We start from the raw sequence: 15,556 nt of genomic DNA, 5'->3' as shown, positions 1-15,556 counted from the left end.
GGATGGTGCCTGGCCATCTGCCATGTACGCGCCACATCCAGATTTCTCTGCTTGGAATTGCTTATTTTCGAAATAGGGTCTTCTTTATTGCGAGTCCAGTGCTCTATCAACTGAGGTAACCAGGAAGGACAACTGGCATGGCAACGATTGTCTTTTTCGGTCAGATGGTGGAGCACTGCAATCGCAATGGAGAAGACTCTGGTTCCAAGCCCAGAAATTCACAGGTGATAATTCTGGTTGTGACGCATACATGGCTGATGACCCCGTCCTCCCCAGACTGGGCGCAGTCGCGATAAGATTTGCGATTGCGATAATATGTAAGACTGCTCACGATTGCTACAGACTGGATAACCAGTCCTCTCGAACTTCATAACACCTGACGATGCCGAGACTGGCCGGACCGTTGTGTACACACTAATACACCAGACGTGGGTGACATAGGCCCGAGCAGTGACTCCATCCGTGGTACTCATACACCTCGTATCAATCTTTCCGTAAAACCGATCAACTGGCATCTATCCAATCAGTGACACGAATAATACAAAGCACAGGAAGCCGCGCACATGTCTCACAAGCACATAAGAATGGGGCGTTCATGCATATGAACTGATTTTGCACAGGGCGCACGTCACGTGCACGCAAACGCATGCCATGACGAAGAGATTGACTGCGGCTTTGAGGGAGAAACACCACCGTAAACCAGTCGCTAATCCTGGTCGTCCACCCTGGTGCCCTGGCGCCGGGAGCAGAGCAGCCAGCCCGGGCGCCGGACGACCCACCTGGCTCTGAGCGAGCTCCGTCACCGTCATCACAATCCTCGGCGTCTGCCGCGAGAGCGACGCCGATCAGTACCAGCAGCAGCCAGCGGCGGGGGGCCATGGTGGCGCGCGCCTGTCGTCTCAGCGCCCTCTCCCGGCACCCGCGCCATTATAAGCGAGCCGCCACTGACGACTAAGCGTTGCGCGACGCCGCGTAAGCGTCGGGGTCGACACGTTCGGAGCGGGCCGGCCAATAACCGCCGGTCGCCCGCGAGCACGTCCCAACAGCACGGCAGGTCCACGGCGCACGTTTATTGATGACTGGCTGGGCCACGCCGGCACGGCCGAGGCACTGAACCGGCGCGGCGCTCGGTCCGCGCCAGGCCACACGCGGCACGACTCTGCCACCGCCCGCTTCAAGCTGGGGTTACAGCACACGACCGTACTGGGAATATACACTACAGCATCTGATCACACTCGTCTAGAAAACCATGGATGCACTATCTACGACCTACAAGTGGGTTGCCATTGGTATATGGTACGGAATCTTACTGCATCCGTTTGGAAGGCCTCAGACAAAGAAAGTCGATACAGCAACTGGAACTTATGTTTTAATATTTTTCGAAGAGCACACTACTCTGTGGCAGAAGAAAACCTATGAAAATTGTTGCCCAACGAATGGCAACTGACTAAGCGACAAGACCATTCCGAAACAACTAAAACTAAGCCAAGTGCACCCTTGGATAGATGAATGTACATGGCGGCAAAAGTTCCAGGTAAGCAAGCAAAAAGGTGCAAAACCAGATCAGTATACGGAACTATAGAACATCAAAGCCGGTCTCACCCGCAAACTGAGCCGAACGAGGCTCCCGGCCACCTTTCACAGCAACGACAGACATCACGACGGAAACCTGCCCCCCCAGTACCATCGCAGAGCGGGACCCAAGCTATCCGAGCACAGGCTGTTCGGGGGGGGGGGGGGGGGGCCGGCGCGCCAGGCGCCACCCCGGCCCGGACTGCGGCGCCGGGAACGCTCTGCTCTCCAGATCGGCCGACTGCCACCAGAGCGGCCGCCGAAGACATCGCTGGCGGGCCGAGCCCGGCACTATACTATCACCACGCTATGCTTATGCTATCACAATAACGCGGCGCCAAACATCGGCGCATGGGGACAACGGCATCCGAGGCGTCAGCAAGGCGGACGGCACCAACGCCAAATGTATCTGCGAGCGACTAGTTAGAGTATCGCAGATAGAGGCTACGCATTGTCAGCTTACAGTAGCCGATAAAACGGGCCGTGACAAGGCACCAAGCCGCCTTCAGGGCCCGCGCGGAAGACAACTGTCAGCTCACCAACCGCCTCATGACCTTGGGCCCGACGTCAGCCTCCGCACATGTTTCGAGGGAAACCTGTCGGGCGGGGCAAGCCAAGCCCCAAGACCCACTGAACATGGCAAGACCTGACCACAAGGAACGATACGAAAAGACGGCCAGCATCACACCGGCCCGACGTGGCCCCGAGCCGACAGCTTCCCCCCGCGCGTGCGCCACGGCTAACGATGGCACCGGAATGGTATGCCCTGAGCACGCACGCACCGGCCGCGTCCCCGGCTCCTCAGCCGCGGCCCGCCCGCGCCGGGTTTGAGACCGCCGCGTCATGCTGCGCAGGGGCGCGGCCAAGCGCGCGTGCTCGGTCACGGGCCACGGCGGCCGACTCGCAGAATACGGCACGAGTCCGAGCGATCACGAGCCCCCGGGCGTCTTGCGTGAGGCGGCCGCGGAGTCACCAAATCACCTTCGCTGGCGCGGCGGACTTGCCTGCGCTGCGGCTGCTGGCTCCGCAAGAGTTCGCGATGGCCCGCACTAGAACTGTTGCTTGTGAGTCTGGCTCAGCGCGAGGCCAGGTCGGCCGCGCCCCTAACCTCAGCAGCCCGTCACCGTTGGGTCGAGGCCGGACCGCTTGGTGATATTTAGCTTGACCACCTCCTCGGCGCAGGTCGGGTGGATGCCCACCGACTGCCTGAGCGACTCCACAGTCAGGCCGCTCCTGCAGGCGCAGGGGCACGGGTGACGTGACGGATCCGGACAATGCCAGAGAGGCTGTGAGTGTCAGCGTCTGTCGCCGGCACTCACACGACAACTAGCTTGGTACGCGCATTGCTCAAAGCCACTGGAAAGATATGTCAAAATATGACCGTGCACGGATTCTATGTTGGTTGAAACATATTTCAATTTTCTACTTGCGTCGGATGCTTTGCAAGGGTGGTGTTCAGCCCAGAGTACACGCTAGACGGAGCCTTATGACTGCACCTCTGCCACACAAACCAGGAAGTACAGCTCCAGGCCCACAAATAGTTCTGCCGGGCATTCCTGCCAGACGGAATCGCCCATAGATCATTTTCGTGCCGTACAATGGCATAACATCTCCGTTCTGCACCACGCTGACCCTCTCCGTCCCGTCTGTTCAGTCTGTTCCGGCTGTTCAGTCAACGGATGGTCGCTGAATCGCCGTATGTGTGGCTGGCCCAGACATTTCGCCGTGTCTGAGACTAGTCCGGTGCCGTGGTCAGCAAGTCACCCACTATGACGTTGTACGGATGTTAATGTTGTACGGATATTTAACTGTCGTGAGTTATCTCCTGATTCACATAGAATGCAGTGTCCTATATTCGGCTACGTCACCCTACGATACCACAGGTTCAGGACATCTGCTGATCGGGGCGTGCCGCCATGCCCTGGAGGCAATGACGGGTACCCACTCAAAAGATGAATACCTCCGGAAATTTCTTCTTTTTCTGCGGTACACTAACATTTTTTAAAGAACATACATTTTGAAGAACCGCCACTCATGCATTAGACCAAACTGTAAACTGGATGGCATTACCCGGACTGGGAATAATATACTATGGTCCTACTGAAAAGTCTATACACACAAGACTAAATGCGATGACGTCATCCTATATCGTGTAGTCATGGAACATAAAATAGCCATGATCACTTCCAGCTAGCATAACTTGAAAATAAAACCGTGCAACAAACTGTTCACAAAAAGTTGACCTCACGGACTGCGAGCAGTTTTTATACCACGCCTCACTCCCCACGGACAATCCTGTTGCTCATCCACCATGATTCCCTCTCTAGCCGGTGGCAGCACCACATGGCCTTACCTCATGGCCACCGAGAATCCCTGCATGACCTCGCCGGCGTTTGGTCCGATGAAGTGTAGCCCGAGTACCTTCTGGGGCGCTGCGCGCTCGCACACGGCCTTGATATAGCAGGAGGAGCAGTCGCGGTTGGGAACCGCGTATTCCAAAGGTCGGTAGAAGGCGTGGTACACCTGGCGGCGTGGTGCGACCAGCCCTCAGCACTCGCCAGTCAGTGCGCCATGCGTTTCTCTGGTAAGCAGCCCATGTCCATGTGAGCTTCCTATGATGGAGTCCGCAGTACAGGAGAGTCAGAATTGCCGGGAAATCGTGCCGCGTGCGATCGTTACCACCAGAAGCTCATCGGGCACCCCAGCGCAGCTCAGTTGTCCCATCAAGGTACCACCAACACCATCTCACTACAACATTCCGGCGCAGCCGGGTGTGCTCCCTATCCCACACGAGACATCACGCGGCTACCAAACCTAGCTTCCACGCTACCCTCTTAGTCCACAGAATGTGTCTGGCAGTCCCATAATTTCAGGAGAGTAATTTCGCTTACTGAGTTCGCGGAGGGGGGGGGGGGGGGGCGAGCAGTCAAAAATGAAGAAGCGTATCGCGAAAGCAGCTAGCCCACTTTCGACAAGGCATAGCACTAGTCGCGGTGCCCCATGGCCCGGTTACCTCGATCTCGTCCAGCTGGCTACGGGCCTGCTCCTCGCTGAGGCCGACGCAGCTGTACTCGAACGGCGTGAACACGGTGGTCGGCACGCCGCTGTAGTCCATATGGAGCTGCGCGCCGCCGAACAGCCGGCTGGCCAGCAGCCGCCCGGCCTGGATCGCCACCGGCGTCAGCTCGGGGGCGTTCTGGTGGCACGGCAGACGGAGTCGGCTGGGCTCGCTGGCAGCCGGTCAGATGGCCAGGTGACGGTACCCTGACGCCGGTGACGTGGTTGGCTAAGTAAGTCTGAGGCCTGGCTGCGGCGGCCGGTCAGATGGCCAGGTGACGGTACCCTGACGCCGGTGACACGTGGTCCGCTAAGTAAGTCTGAGGCCTGGCTGCGGCGGCCGGTCAGATGGTCAGGTGACGGTACCCTGACGCCGGTGACACGTGGTTGGCTCAGTAAGTCTGAGGCCTGGCTGCGGCGGCCGGTCAGATGGTCAGGTGACGGTACCCTGACGCCGGTGACACGTGGTTGGCTAAGTAAGTCTGAGGCCTTGCTGCGGCAGCCGGTCAGATGGCCAGGTGACGGTACCCTGACGCCGGTGACACGTGGTTGGCTAAGTAAGTCTGAGGCCTGGCTGCGGCAGCCGGTCAAATGGTCAGGTGACGGTACCCTGACGCCGGTGACACGTGGTTGGCTAAGTAAGTCTGAGGCCTGGCTGCGGCGGCCGGTCAGATGGCCAGGTGACGGTACCCTGACGCCGGTGACACGTGGTCCGCTCAGTAAGTCTGGGGCCTAGCTGCGACATTAAATGTTCACAATGGCGGATGAAAAGTGGGAGGTTGGCCTTCGTCAGGACCGGGGAAGGAGGAGGAGACTGAAGCAACACCCTCTATTTCTTTCGAGGGTGATTCCCGAGCCACACAGCGCAGCGAAACGCAAAAGAAACATGCTGGGTGGCTGACTTTGCAAACTTTCGCACCTGGCCCGCAAGCTTTGAGTTTTTACCAAGTCAGACTGCCGACCTATTGCTTTGTTCTAAAAGCTCTGCACGGCGAGAGACATGTCAGCGTTCTGCGACCCTTCTCAACTTGATGCGTACCAGGTCGGGTCGGCTGTTGATTCTGAATGTGTTACACAATGATTATAAACACTGTGTAAAAGTGAGGTATCACCATCAACATATGCTCGCAGATGACATGAAGTTTGTCCTCAAACAAGTCATCTCATGAGACAAGGTGGACGAGACACGTGAATGGTAGTGGAAGAAATAATCTAAGAACGAGGTCACGCCAAGCGACGACCTTCAATATGTTTGGCCATAAATTTCTTACGTGCATGGTCATTCCAGGCCGAGGTGGCGCGGAGCTATGGAATACGCTCAATTTACCCCGCAGTACCCGTTATTTCAAGGAAATGGCAGAGTGCCTCCGGGGGAAAAACGTAGTCTAACCTTGTCTGGACCTGGTAGATCTACAATAACGGATGCTATAAAATGCCTTCTTGAAAATTGCACATCACCGATGAGATGCCTTATTGCTTTTGTGTTTAAATGTTTGCTGCAGTGCACATTTTACAGATCAAACGTGGCGCCGCAAAAGATGGTGATACCGTTATCTTCTCCATACGTCGCAGATGGTGGCGAGACCGGCGCGGTAGATGAGGGTTCAAACTTCAACTGTAATGAATGCTGAATGAAAGTGTAACACAACATCAAATTTGCCTGCTTGATCAGACCAACTTTTCGGAACTGTAGTCTCGCCTAGCTTACCAAGTGACATGGAAAGCTTGCTTCGGCGGACCACATCTAAATACGTAAATACAGTTAAATGAAACAACCATTCGCTTCTTTTTATCAACAATGGTCTCCAAAATATGTCATCGGCACACCACGACACTAGCTGTGTTGACAAAGTCCCATGACCACAGGAGGCCTCCGGACTTGAGACCTGCGACAACCTCTGGTCATTTATACGCAATACAATGGACACCAAACAAACAAACGGTCGTGGCGTATAGCATTAGATCATAAACAAACGATGTACGGATTGGCTGCACCGCACTCGCATCACGACTGACCGCTTGTTTCTACAGTGTCCAAAAGGTGGCTTACAAATGACACAAACTAACCGCGAGGTATGTCTGCTTCACTCCTGACCCGCGTGCGACAAATAGAAGACGATCTTTTTTGAAGCAGTCGATCGACAAAAAAAAACCAGAGGCAAGCTATACCAGTATCGCTGAGCAAACACCATGCGTCACTCAAGGACGTTTCTCCGCAGCAGAGCAAACCTCATAGGCGTTTATAACATCCATTAACTGGTCTTCATTGATATGTAACAAATAAATAAACAGCAATCTGCATCCTACCGACACGTTTCTCGCAAAAGTTATTTCTGGAAATATTTGGGCGTCATAGGGCAGTCTAAACAACTGATCCATCGCTATCAAACATGTGATGCTTGTTCATATGGTCATTGACACAGAACGGGAGTGCCCTCATTAACTGAACACATCGAAGATAAAAACACCCATTTGAGTCACTGATCCTTAGACACAAGAACACGTGCTGTGTCAAAGTTTTCAATGCATGCAGTTTTTTCTACTGCTTGGAAGTTGCTCGGTCCAATTTAAATACGTGCACAGCAGGTGCATACAATATTACGGCGATGCTAGATGAAGCCGATTGTCATTAGTATGGTGTTCGGCCACCAAGGGAGCTCCCATGCCTCAGCTAGCTATCAAATTGTGACATTTAACACGAACAGTTGCATAATTCACCTGCACAGTATCTCCGATGGCGTAGATGTTGTCGACAGAAGTGCGGTCGTCACGCGTGATGATCTTCCCCGTCTTCTGATGAATCTCCACTCCGACCCTGTCCAGGCCCAGGCGCGCCGTGTCCGGGTCCCGACCCACAGCCAGCAGCACTGTGTCGTACACCTCCGGCGGCTGGGGACGGTACACAGCGCCATCAGGGATCAGCTATTACAACCCACGGCCAGCAGCACTGTGTCGTAACCTCTGGCAGCTGGAGACGGTACACAGCGTTATCAGGGATCAGCTATTACGGCCCACGGCCAGCAGCACTGTGCCGTACACCTCCAGCAGCTGGAAACGGTACACAGCGTTATCAGGGATCAGCTATTACGGCCCACGGCCAGCAGCACTGTGCCGTACACCTCCAGCAGCTGGAAACGGTACACAGCGTTATCAGGGATCAGCTATTACGGCCCACGGCCAGCAGCGCTGTGTCGTACACCTCCGGTGGCTGGAAACGGTACACAGCGTTATCAGGGATCAGCTATTACGGCCCACGGCCAGCAGCGCTGTGTCGTACACCTCCGGTGGCTGGAAACGGTACACAGCGTTATCAGGGATCAGCTATTACGGCCCACGGCCAGCAGCGCTGTGTCGTACACCTCCGGTGGCTGGAAACGGTACACAGCGTTATCAGGGATCAGCTATTACGGCTCACGGCCAGCAGCGCTGTGTCGTACACCTCCGGTGGCTGGAAACGGTACACAGCGTTATCAGGGATCAGCTATCACGACCCACGACCAGCAACACTGTGCCGTACACCTCCGGTGGCTGGAAACGGTACACAGCGTTATCAGGGATCAGCCATTACGGCCCACGGCCAGCAGCGCTGTGTCGTACACCTCCGGTGGCTGGAAACGGTACACAGCGTTATCAGGGATCAGCTATTACGGCCCACGGCCAGCAGCGCTGTGTCGTACACCTCCGGTGGCTGGAAACGGTACACAGCGTTATCAGGGATCAGCTATTACGGCCCACGGCCAGCAGCGCTGTGTCGTACACCTCCGGTGGCTGGAAACGGTACACAGCGTTATCAGGGATCAGCTATCACGACCCACGACCAGCAACACTGTGTCACATACGGGCACTCGCTGGAGTTGGCAGTCTCATTCCTTTCATCAGTCCCGCATTTCACGAACAAGGCGGCAGTACCGGACAAATTCCGAACGTCACATGTCGTTTGATGGCCTCGGGAGAGCGGGATATTTTTTTATCATTCTCCATCTGTGAAGGACCGAAATGTGTTGCCATACCACTGCTACATGGCACGGTTCATCTGATTGGCATGGGATATGATAAAATCAAATATGTGGTGTTTTCTCCGTTCTCCGGGCATGAATGACAGTGTTGTCGCAATATGGCACTGTACTAATGCGGCTCGCCGCCAGATGGTACGGTTCACCTGGTGTGTATGGAAACGGGATGTTATATGAAAGGAAGAGGACTGAGAATGGCAAGACTTTCTTCAACTTTGCGATTTACAGAACGCGACAAAAAAAACTATGTCTATCATGTCGCCTGGGTGGAGAGGGTTTGTTGAAATGGTTGCATGCATTTTGCGCCGCAATTTCGACGCCGTTTTCGCGTACCGCTGCCGACCTCCAGCATGCCACACGCTTACATCAAAACTGATGAAGTGGCTCGCAAAAATAATAATATGCAGTTGCTCGACATAAAAAGAGAATGAGGCGTGCACTTTTCATGGATGTCACATAGTCTTGGTCACCCAGGTCTTGATGAAATTCATCGTCATAGTCCACGATCGTACTACACATCCATCAGAGAATGGAAGATACCAGTCAGAACAAAATAAGCATTAAGGGCATGACACAACTAATCAGACAATGGCCCCTTCGAAAGGGATGACACTCGGTGTCTGAATCCGCCGTGACGGCCCGGGTGCCATTCGTTCCGCAGTGCCACCCAGTGTCGATCACCAATAGTCACCCACCGTCTGGTGCCCGCCGCCGGGCGTCAGCACGACCCGGACGCCGCCGCCGTCGGCTCGCTCCAGGCGCAGAGGCTCCGAGCCGCGCAGCACGCGCGTGCCCAGCTTCTCCATACCGGACACCACCAGACCTGACGGCGGGCACGGCTCGTGGGCGCCGGACGGGACAGAAGTATACCAGACACCACCAGACGTGACGGCGGGCACGGCTCGTGGGCGCCGGACGGGACAGAAGTATACCAGACACCACCAGACCTGACGGCGGGCACGGCTCGTGGGCGCCGGACGGGACAGAAGTATACCAGACACAAACAGACGTGACGGCGGGCACGGCTCGTGGACGCCGGACGGGACAGAAGTGTACCAGACACCACCAGACCTGACGGCGGGCACGGCTCGTGGGCGCCGGACGGGACAGAAGTATACCAGACACCACCAGACCTGACGGCGGGCACGGCTCGTGGGCGCCGGACGGAACAGAAGTATAGCAGACACCACCAGACCTGACGGCGGGCACGGCTCGTGGGCGCCGGACGGGACAGAAGTATACCAGACACAAACAGACGTGACGGCGGGCACGGCTCGTGGGCGCCGGACGGGACAGAAGTATACCAGACACAAACAGACGTGACGGCGGGCACGGCTCGTGGGCGCCGGACGGGACAGAAGTGTACCAGACACCATCAGACCTGACGGCGGGCACGGCTCGTGGGCGCCGGACGGGACAGAAGTATACTAGACACCACCAGACCTGACGGCGGGCACGGCTCGTGGGCGCCGGACGGGACAGAAGTATACCAGACACAAACAAACGTGACGGCGGGCACGGCTCGTGGGCGCCGGACGGGACAGAAGTATACCAGACACCACCAGACCTGACGGCGGGCACGGCTCGTGGGCGCCGGACGGGACAGAAGTACACCAGACACAAACAGACGTGACGGCGGGCACGGCTCGTGGGCGCCGGACGGGACAGAAGTGTACCAGACACCACCAGACCTGACGGCGGGCACGGCTCGTGGGCGCCAGACGGGACAGAAGTATACCAGACACAAACAGACGTGATGGCGGGCACGGCTCGTGGGCGCCGGGCAAGACAGAATTGCAGAAGACGGCTTTCAGCTGATGCATTGACGACCAGCACAGTGGTCACCATTGGCTGGGGTTTGGTTGTTTTCTTTTACGCGTGCGCACTGCAAGGTCAGGCTGTTGTCAATCTGTTCACTGCACACCAGGGTCAGACGGCAGCAGGATTCCAGGGTTCTTTGTGGCAGTTTTCGTCCGTTATCACCGCATCACTTCCAGGGCGGCTCACTCTCCGCAACACTGCCGCCACGCGGATCATCAATCCCCACCGGAGACCAAAGCCGGGAATCATCGCCACTGTGAAGACCGGCGTCCTCGGCAACCTTCGAGAAGGCACGTGCTCACACACCTGCCATCTGCTGGTCAAAGCCCACACACCTGCTATCTGCTGGTCAAAGCTCACACACCTGCCATCTGCTGGTCGAAGCCGCGCAGCGGGATGGAGCGCAGCAGTACGGTCGTGTCGAAGCCGAGGCCGGTGAGGAAGCCGGCGCATTCGAGGCTCACATAGCTGCCGCCCACACAGAGCGTGCGCCCGGGCGGCCGGCGCAGACGGAACAGGTCGTCGCTGGTGATGGCCAGCTCGGCCCCGGGCACACTCGGGTACCTGGGCCAAGGGCTAGCTCGTGACTGGGCGTTACACTGGCCGGGAGGAGGCACACGGCTGACAAGGAGAATGATCACGAGATCACAGGTGTGGCCAAATGTCACTGGAACGTGCACGTTTACAGGGCCGGACACAGTCAAACGCGGTCGGGCCATTAGCAGGGAAAGGACGGTAATAATGCGGAGACAGTTCAGCGCTGTGGAGCAAACAACAGCGAGCCACATGATGGTCGGTGGTGTGAGAAATACGTCATGGCAGACATCAGAACAAGAATCAAGAATCGAACAGCTTTCAGCTCGCAAAATACGCAAACTCTCGTCACCTTTACAAGCCCACTGATGCGGTGACCCCGAACTCAAGCTGCTCTAATTCCCACCACTCGTTCACAGGCCTTCGATGCGTACTAGGACGCCGCGCCAGCCTGGCGGCCGCGGGGCGGCGCCACCTGTCGCCGTACCTGGGCCGGCCGCCGGTGGCCAACACCACGGTCTGGGCGCGCACCACCGTCTCAGTGTCCTTCTTATCCCGCGCCAGGATCGTGTGACGATCCAGCAGCGTGCCAGAGGCATTCAGGTATGTCACCTGCCTGGGGCACAGACAGAAATGATCACATGGGGCAGCCCTGGTAAACCTCTGGAAGCGTGCTGTTACACTTAGAGGGCCATTCGAGATGTGTATGCACTGTTACAAACATCATCAAAAGCTGTTAAACGACTGACATTTTGGGCTGTGGACATGAAAAGAACACAGCATGGACAAATGATTTGGAAAACAAAGAGCCATGAAACAAAATACTTGATGGATGGGAAAATAGTCCAGCCCTTACTTATGCCCTTATGGACAGCACTCACTTACACACATACAATACTTACTTGTCCCTGAGAGTGATACGGTGTCCCCAGTTGAGGGAGCCCACATGATTTGTTACAGCCATTACCAGCTGGTCCCAGTTCAGCTGTACCTCCTTTGCCTTCACATTCCAACCGAAGGCACTGGCATCCTGTGACAGATGCCAGATGCAGTAAAGTCACAATCATTTTGAGCTTTCAGTGAACAGAGCATACTGGAACTGTCACTAAGACATTCCACATGTACCACAGTAATGTCACAAGCAAAAGACATTGCCTGCTACAAAACTTTGTCACAAAGGGGAAATGATAAGTGTTCTTCCACAGAACACGCATCCATATAGCACATATCATATCATACAACACACCTTCAGATCCTTGCCAAGTAGAGCAGCTTGATGCATAAGTTTCTTGGGAATGCACCCCACATTGACACATGTGCCACCAAGACCCCACACAGTGCCATGGGGTGATGGTGTCACAAAGTCCAGCACAGCCACCTGCCAGTGAAACAGTGCACATAAGCAGCAGCACATGAAGTCCAAAACACCATCCACTGCATTCCAATAACTTCCAGTAAGATTTACTTCCATGATGAATGCTAGATTTCCAGCCTTCACTCTGATGATATCACCTAAGAATTTGATTACCAGCACATGAACTTGAAAGCATTATTTGAATTTGGAAGATGTTCATGGCCACAGCTAATTCAAAAGAACAGTGCTAGCAGTATGACATACATACCTTCACGTTATCTGCACATCTATAGGAAATACTTGTTATAACATGACAGGATGTTTTAGGTGTTCCACTCAGAATCCACATGGAAGTCCAGAGTATAAATACTTCTTAAACATATTATTCTATTTATGCAGTTCTCTAATAATCTAAACCTAACAATCTGAATCTGACCCACTTACAGCAAAAAAGAATCTGATATTATGACTCAATTCAAGTCTAAGCAGCCTCTTTGACCAATTGTGACTAAAACTGGTGAGCAAACATAATGCTGCATGTTTCTCACAAGATAATAAACTGTCACACCAAAGAACAATGGCCATACAGTGCAGGTCTGACACAACCCACCTTAGCACCATAACCTGCAGCCTCCTTGGCACAGGCCAGGCCACCAGAGCCTCCTCCAATCACAACAAGATCATAATCTTGAGGTACAGCTGCAAGTTAGCAGAAACTAGTTCAGTATTGCATCAGCTGCTGAATTCTGACACATAAATATGCCAAATTCTGCTACATAAAATGCAAAGAACAATATACAGAAAAGTTTTCACAGGTTTTCACAACAGAAGTACTTCCACAAAAAATACAATTGGCACAATTGCATTTTAACATCACATACTACTTATGTGCATTAAAAACTATCATTCACTTGTTCTTTTAGCTATGATGCATGTGCAGTCATTATGGAATTACATCAGATCACTCCCTGTGAGCAATATTCACTATCACGTGGTGGTGAATAGCAATACACCTCAACATGTATGAGCCACATCACCTAAAAATTATCATAAAATACACATGTATGGTTATCAAATACTCCAAAATTCTAAAACTGCAGACAAAAAAACTGAGTGCTTCAAACCAAAGGGTTTCAACAAAGGGACCAAAGGGACAATTGGCACACCATGCTTGTTGTTTACTCTAAATGGAAAATTGCAATGTGTTAAACAAATTTCACTGTTTGATGGTACTATTACAAACAGCTAAGCAAGTAAAAAAGTGTCAAATACACACTTGTGGTCGTCAGATATCGAAACAGCTTCACACCAGAGCCAAAAAGCTGAGAATGCTTCAACCCAAAGGGCTTGAAGATTATTGGTGCCCTCATACTTCACAGACTACTTTACATGAAATGTCAATATATGTAAAAACACCCAGATGCCTGTTCTTTTAGATTAGCGTTCAGAACACCGACGTGCTCCATACGACACTCTTTAACATCTGCGGGGACGGCATCCGAACAGGCCAACCAAAAGTATGGCACAGAGAGCGCGAGGTCCGAGAATGGTCAAAATGGCAGAGCAGTATTTTGTATTTCGTACGTCATTACTGTCGATACAAGAAAAAAACTGAATGGTAAATTTCAGTGAATACCAAAAGAAGTTTTCAATATTCGCTTATATCAGTTTATTGACAATTAAATATGCTAAATAGTTAATGAGGTAATCAAAATATCAATGCAAGCCCTTGAATTCTCTAAAAACAGGAAGCAACTCGTAAAATATAATCGAAACTCGGAAGACTTTCCTTCAAGAGACGGCTAGTACTTGAACCCTTCCTCATAGGTGAGCTGCCATATCACGGCAATGAGAAAACGCGCGGGAGGAGAATTTTGGCGGCTACGTGATTTGTCTGTTGTATTGAGCTTGGGCTTGTGTATGGGCTTCCTGTCTGGCCATCTTAGAGGTGGGTTGCGTTAATATTGTCGCCTTCGCTTACCTGTATTTAGTAAACATGCCCTGTAGCTGGTGAAATGGCTGGCATTTGACAAACTGCACCCAAAGCACGGTGTAGGTGTACTTTGCTACCTACCGCTGGAAAAAATCATTGTACACCATTTGTCGTTTAAGGCAGAACATATCGTAAATAATCTAAAACCAGGTAGAATCATGCTCCTACCTTCGAATTTTACTCAATACGATGGCGAGCTCCAGAGCGCCGCACGCACAGCACCGCGCGGCCTCGACTCCCCAGCACCGCTTCTGCGTTGTTGCGTTGTTACAATATTTCTGGTTATCAAGAATCATAAAACATGTACGGAACCAAGGTAACAATAATGATGCAATGAAAATAGTTTCTTATCGTGTTTAGGTATGTTTATGAAGCACACAGGCCAGAATAGTCCAGAACATACCCTAAACTAGCCTAACCTAACTTAACCTAACCTAACCTAACCTAGCCTAACCTAACCTAACCTAACCTAACCTAACCTAACCCAACCCACCAAACTGAACTGAACCCAGCCCAACCCAATCCAACCCAACCCAACCCAACCCAACCCAACCCAACCCAACCCAACCCAACCCAACCCAACCCAACCCAACCCAACCCAACCCAACCCAACCCAACCTAACCTAACCTAACCTAACCTAACCTCCCACCCTATATCCCCTTCAACCCAGCATCCCATTGGCATCCATGTTCCATGCCATATATAGGTACCATATAGTGAACTTTTATTTAGCCGCCATGTTCTCATTTTGCTTTACATTCCCCACCCAATCCCCCTGGGCTGCTGTGTGTGCGGCGCTCGGGAGCTCGCCATCGTAATCATAAAAAATTTGAAGGTAAGAGCATGAATCTACCTGTTTTGTGATTATTTGTGAAATGTCTTGCCTTAAACATGACAAATGGTGTATAAGGATTTTTTCTAACGTTAGGTAGGAAAGTACACCCTGACCCAAAGCATAGTTGTGGGGTGCTCCCAACCTATTATCTATTACTGTTCGACATGCTCTTGCGACGGAACATGGCGCTCGTTCAACGAACGGGATTCTTCAAGTACTTCACCTTTTTTAGAAGAAGAAAAATCTCCACCGCGAGTGTTTAATGCGCAGTGTGAAACGGGCACAACCAGGTCGCGTTAGCAGAATTGCCCAACTTGGGGATCATACAACCCAAACAACATCTTAAGCATCAAAAATAATGAGCAGGCAGTTAGCA

The 15,556-nt window shown here is 53.0% G+C and overlaps 2 protein-coding genes across 2 annotated transcripts in view; one reads left to right on the top strand and one right to left on the bottom strand.

Annotated features, from left to right (window-relative positions):
- Positions 1-1,349: 1,349 nt before the first annotated feature.
- On the bottom strand, positions 1,350-13,862 carry LOC119112412 (thioredoxin reductase 2, mitochondrial). Its single transcript, XM_037236592.1, has 11 exons — positions 13,628-13,862; positions 12,962-13,050; positions 12,244-12,375; positions 11,900-12,027; positions 11,485-11,613; positions 10,828-11,027; positions 9,338-9,465; positions 7,348-7,518; positions 4,586-4,768; positions 3,926-4,095; positions 1,350-2,805 (listed from the first exon to the last, which is right to left on the bottom strand). The coding sequence occupies exons 1-11, from the start codon at positions 13,719-13,721 to the stop codon at positions 2,682-2,684; spliced, it is 1,548 nt and encodes a 515-aa protein (XP_037092487.1). The 5' UTR covers positions 13,722-13,862; the 3' UTR covers positions 1,350-2,681.
- Positions 13,863-14,218: 356 nt separating this feature from the next.
- Positions 14,219-15,556, top strand: part of gb (solute carrier family 7 member genderblind) — a 41,234-nt gene continuing 39,896 nt past the window's right edge. The window contains exon 1 of the mRNA XM_037235991.1: positions 14,219-14,299. The gene's annotated coding sequence lies outside the window, so the exon portion shown is untranslated. The remainder of the gene's footprint in view (positions 14,300-15,556) is intronic.

This window comes from Pollicipes pollicipes, unplaced genomic scaffold (genome assembly GCF_011947565.3).
Source record: "Pollicipes pollicipes isolate AB1234 unplaced genomic scaffold, Ppol_2.1 Scaffold_7261;HRSCAF=8764_pilon_pilon_pilon, whole genome shotgun sequence".
Classification (NCBI taxonomy): Eukaryota; Metazoa; Arthropoda; class Thecostraca; order Pollicipedomorpha; family Pollicipedidae; genus Pollicipes; species Pollicipes pollicipes.
The sequence above is the reverse complement of the archived record's forward strand: the minus strand, read 5'-3'. Positions and strand labels throughout refer to the sequence as shown.

Bases quoted from the DNA above. Each gene is read 5' to 3' on its own strand.
- LOC119112412 (XM_037236592.1), bottom strand. From the start codon at position 13,721: ATGAGGGCACCAATAATCTTCAAGCCCTTTGGGTTGAAGCATTCTCAG. The intron at 12,028-12,243 runs GTGTGTTGTATG...CATCTGTCACAG, and splicing joins TACTTGGCAAGGATCTGAAG to GATGCCAGTGCCTTCGGTTG. The intron at 11,028-11,484 runs GTACGGCGACAG...CCCTTGGCCCAG, and splicing joins GCCACCGGCGGCCGGCCCAG to GTACCCGAGTGTGCCCGGGG.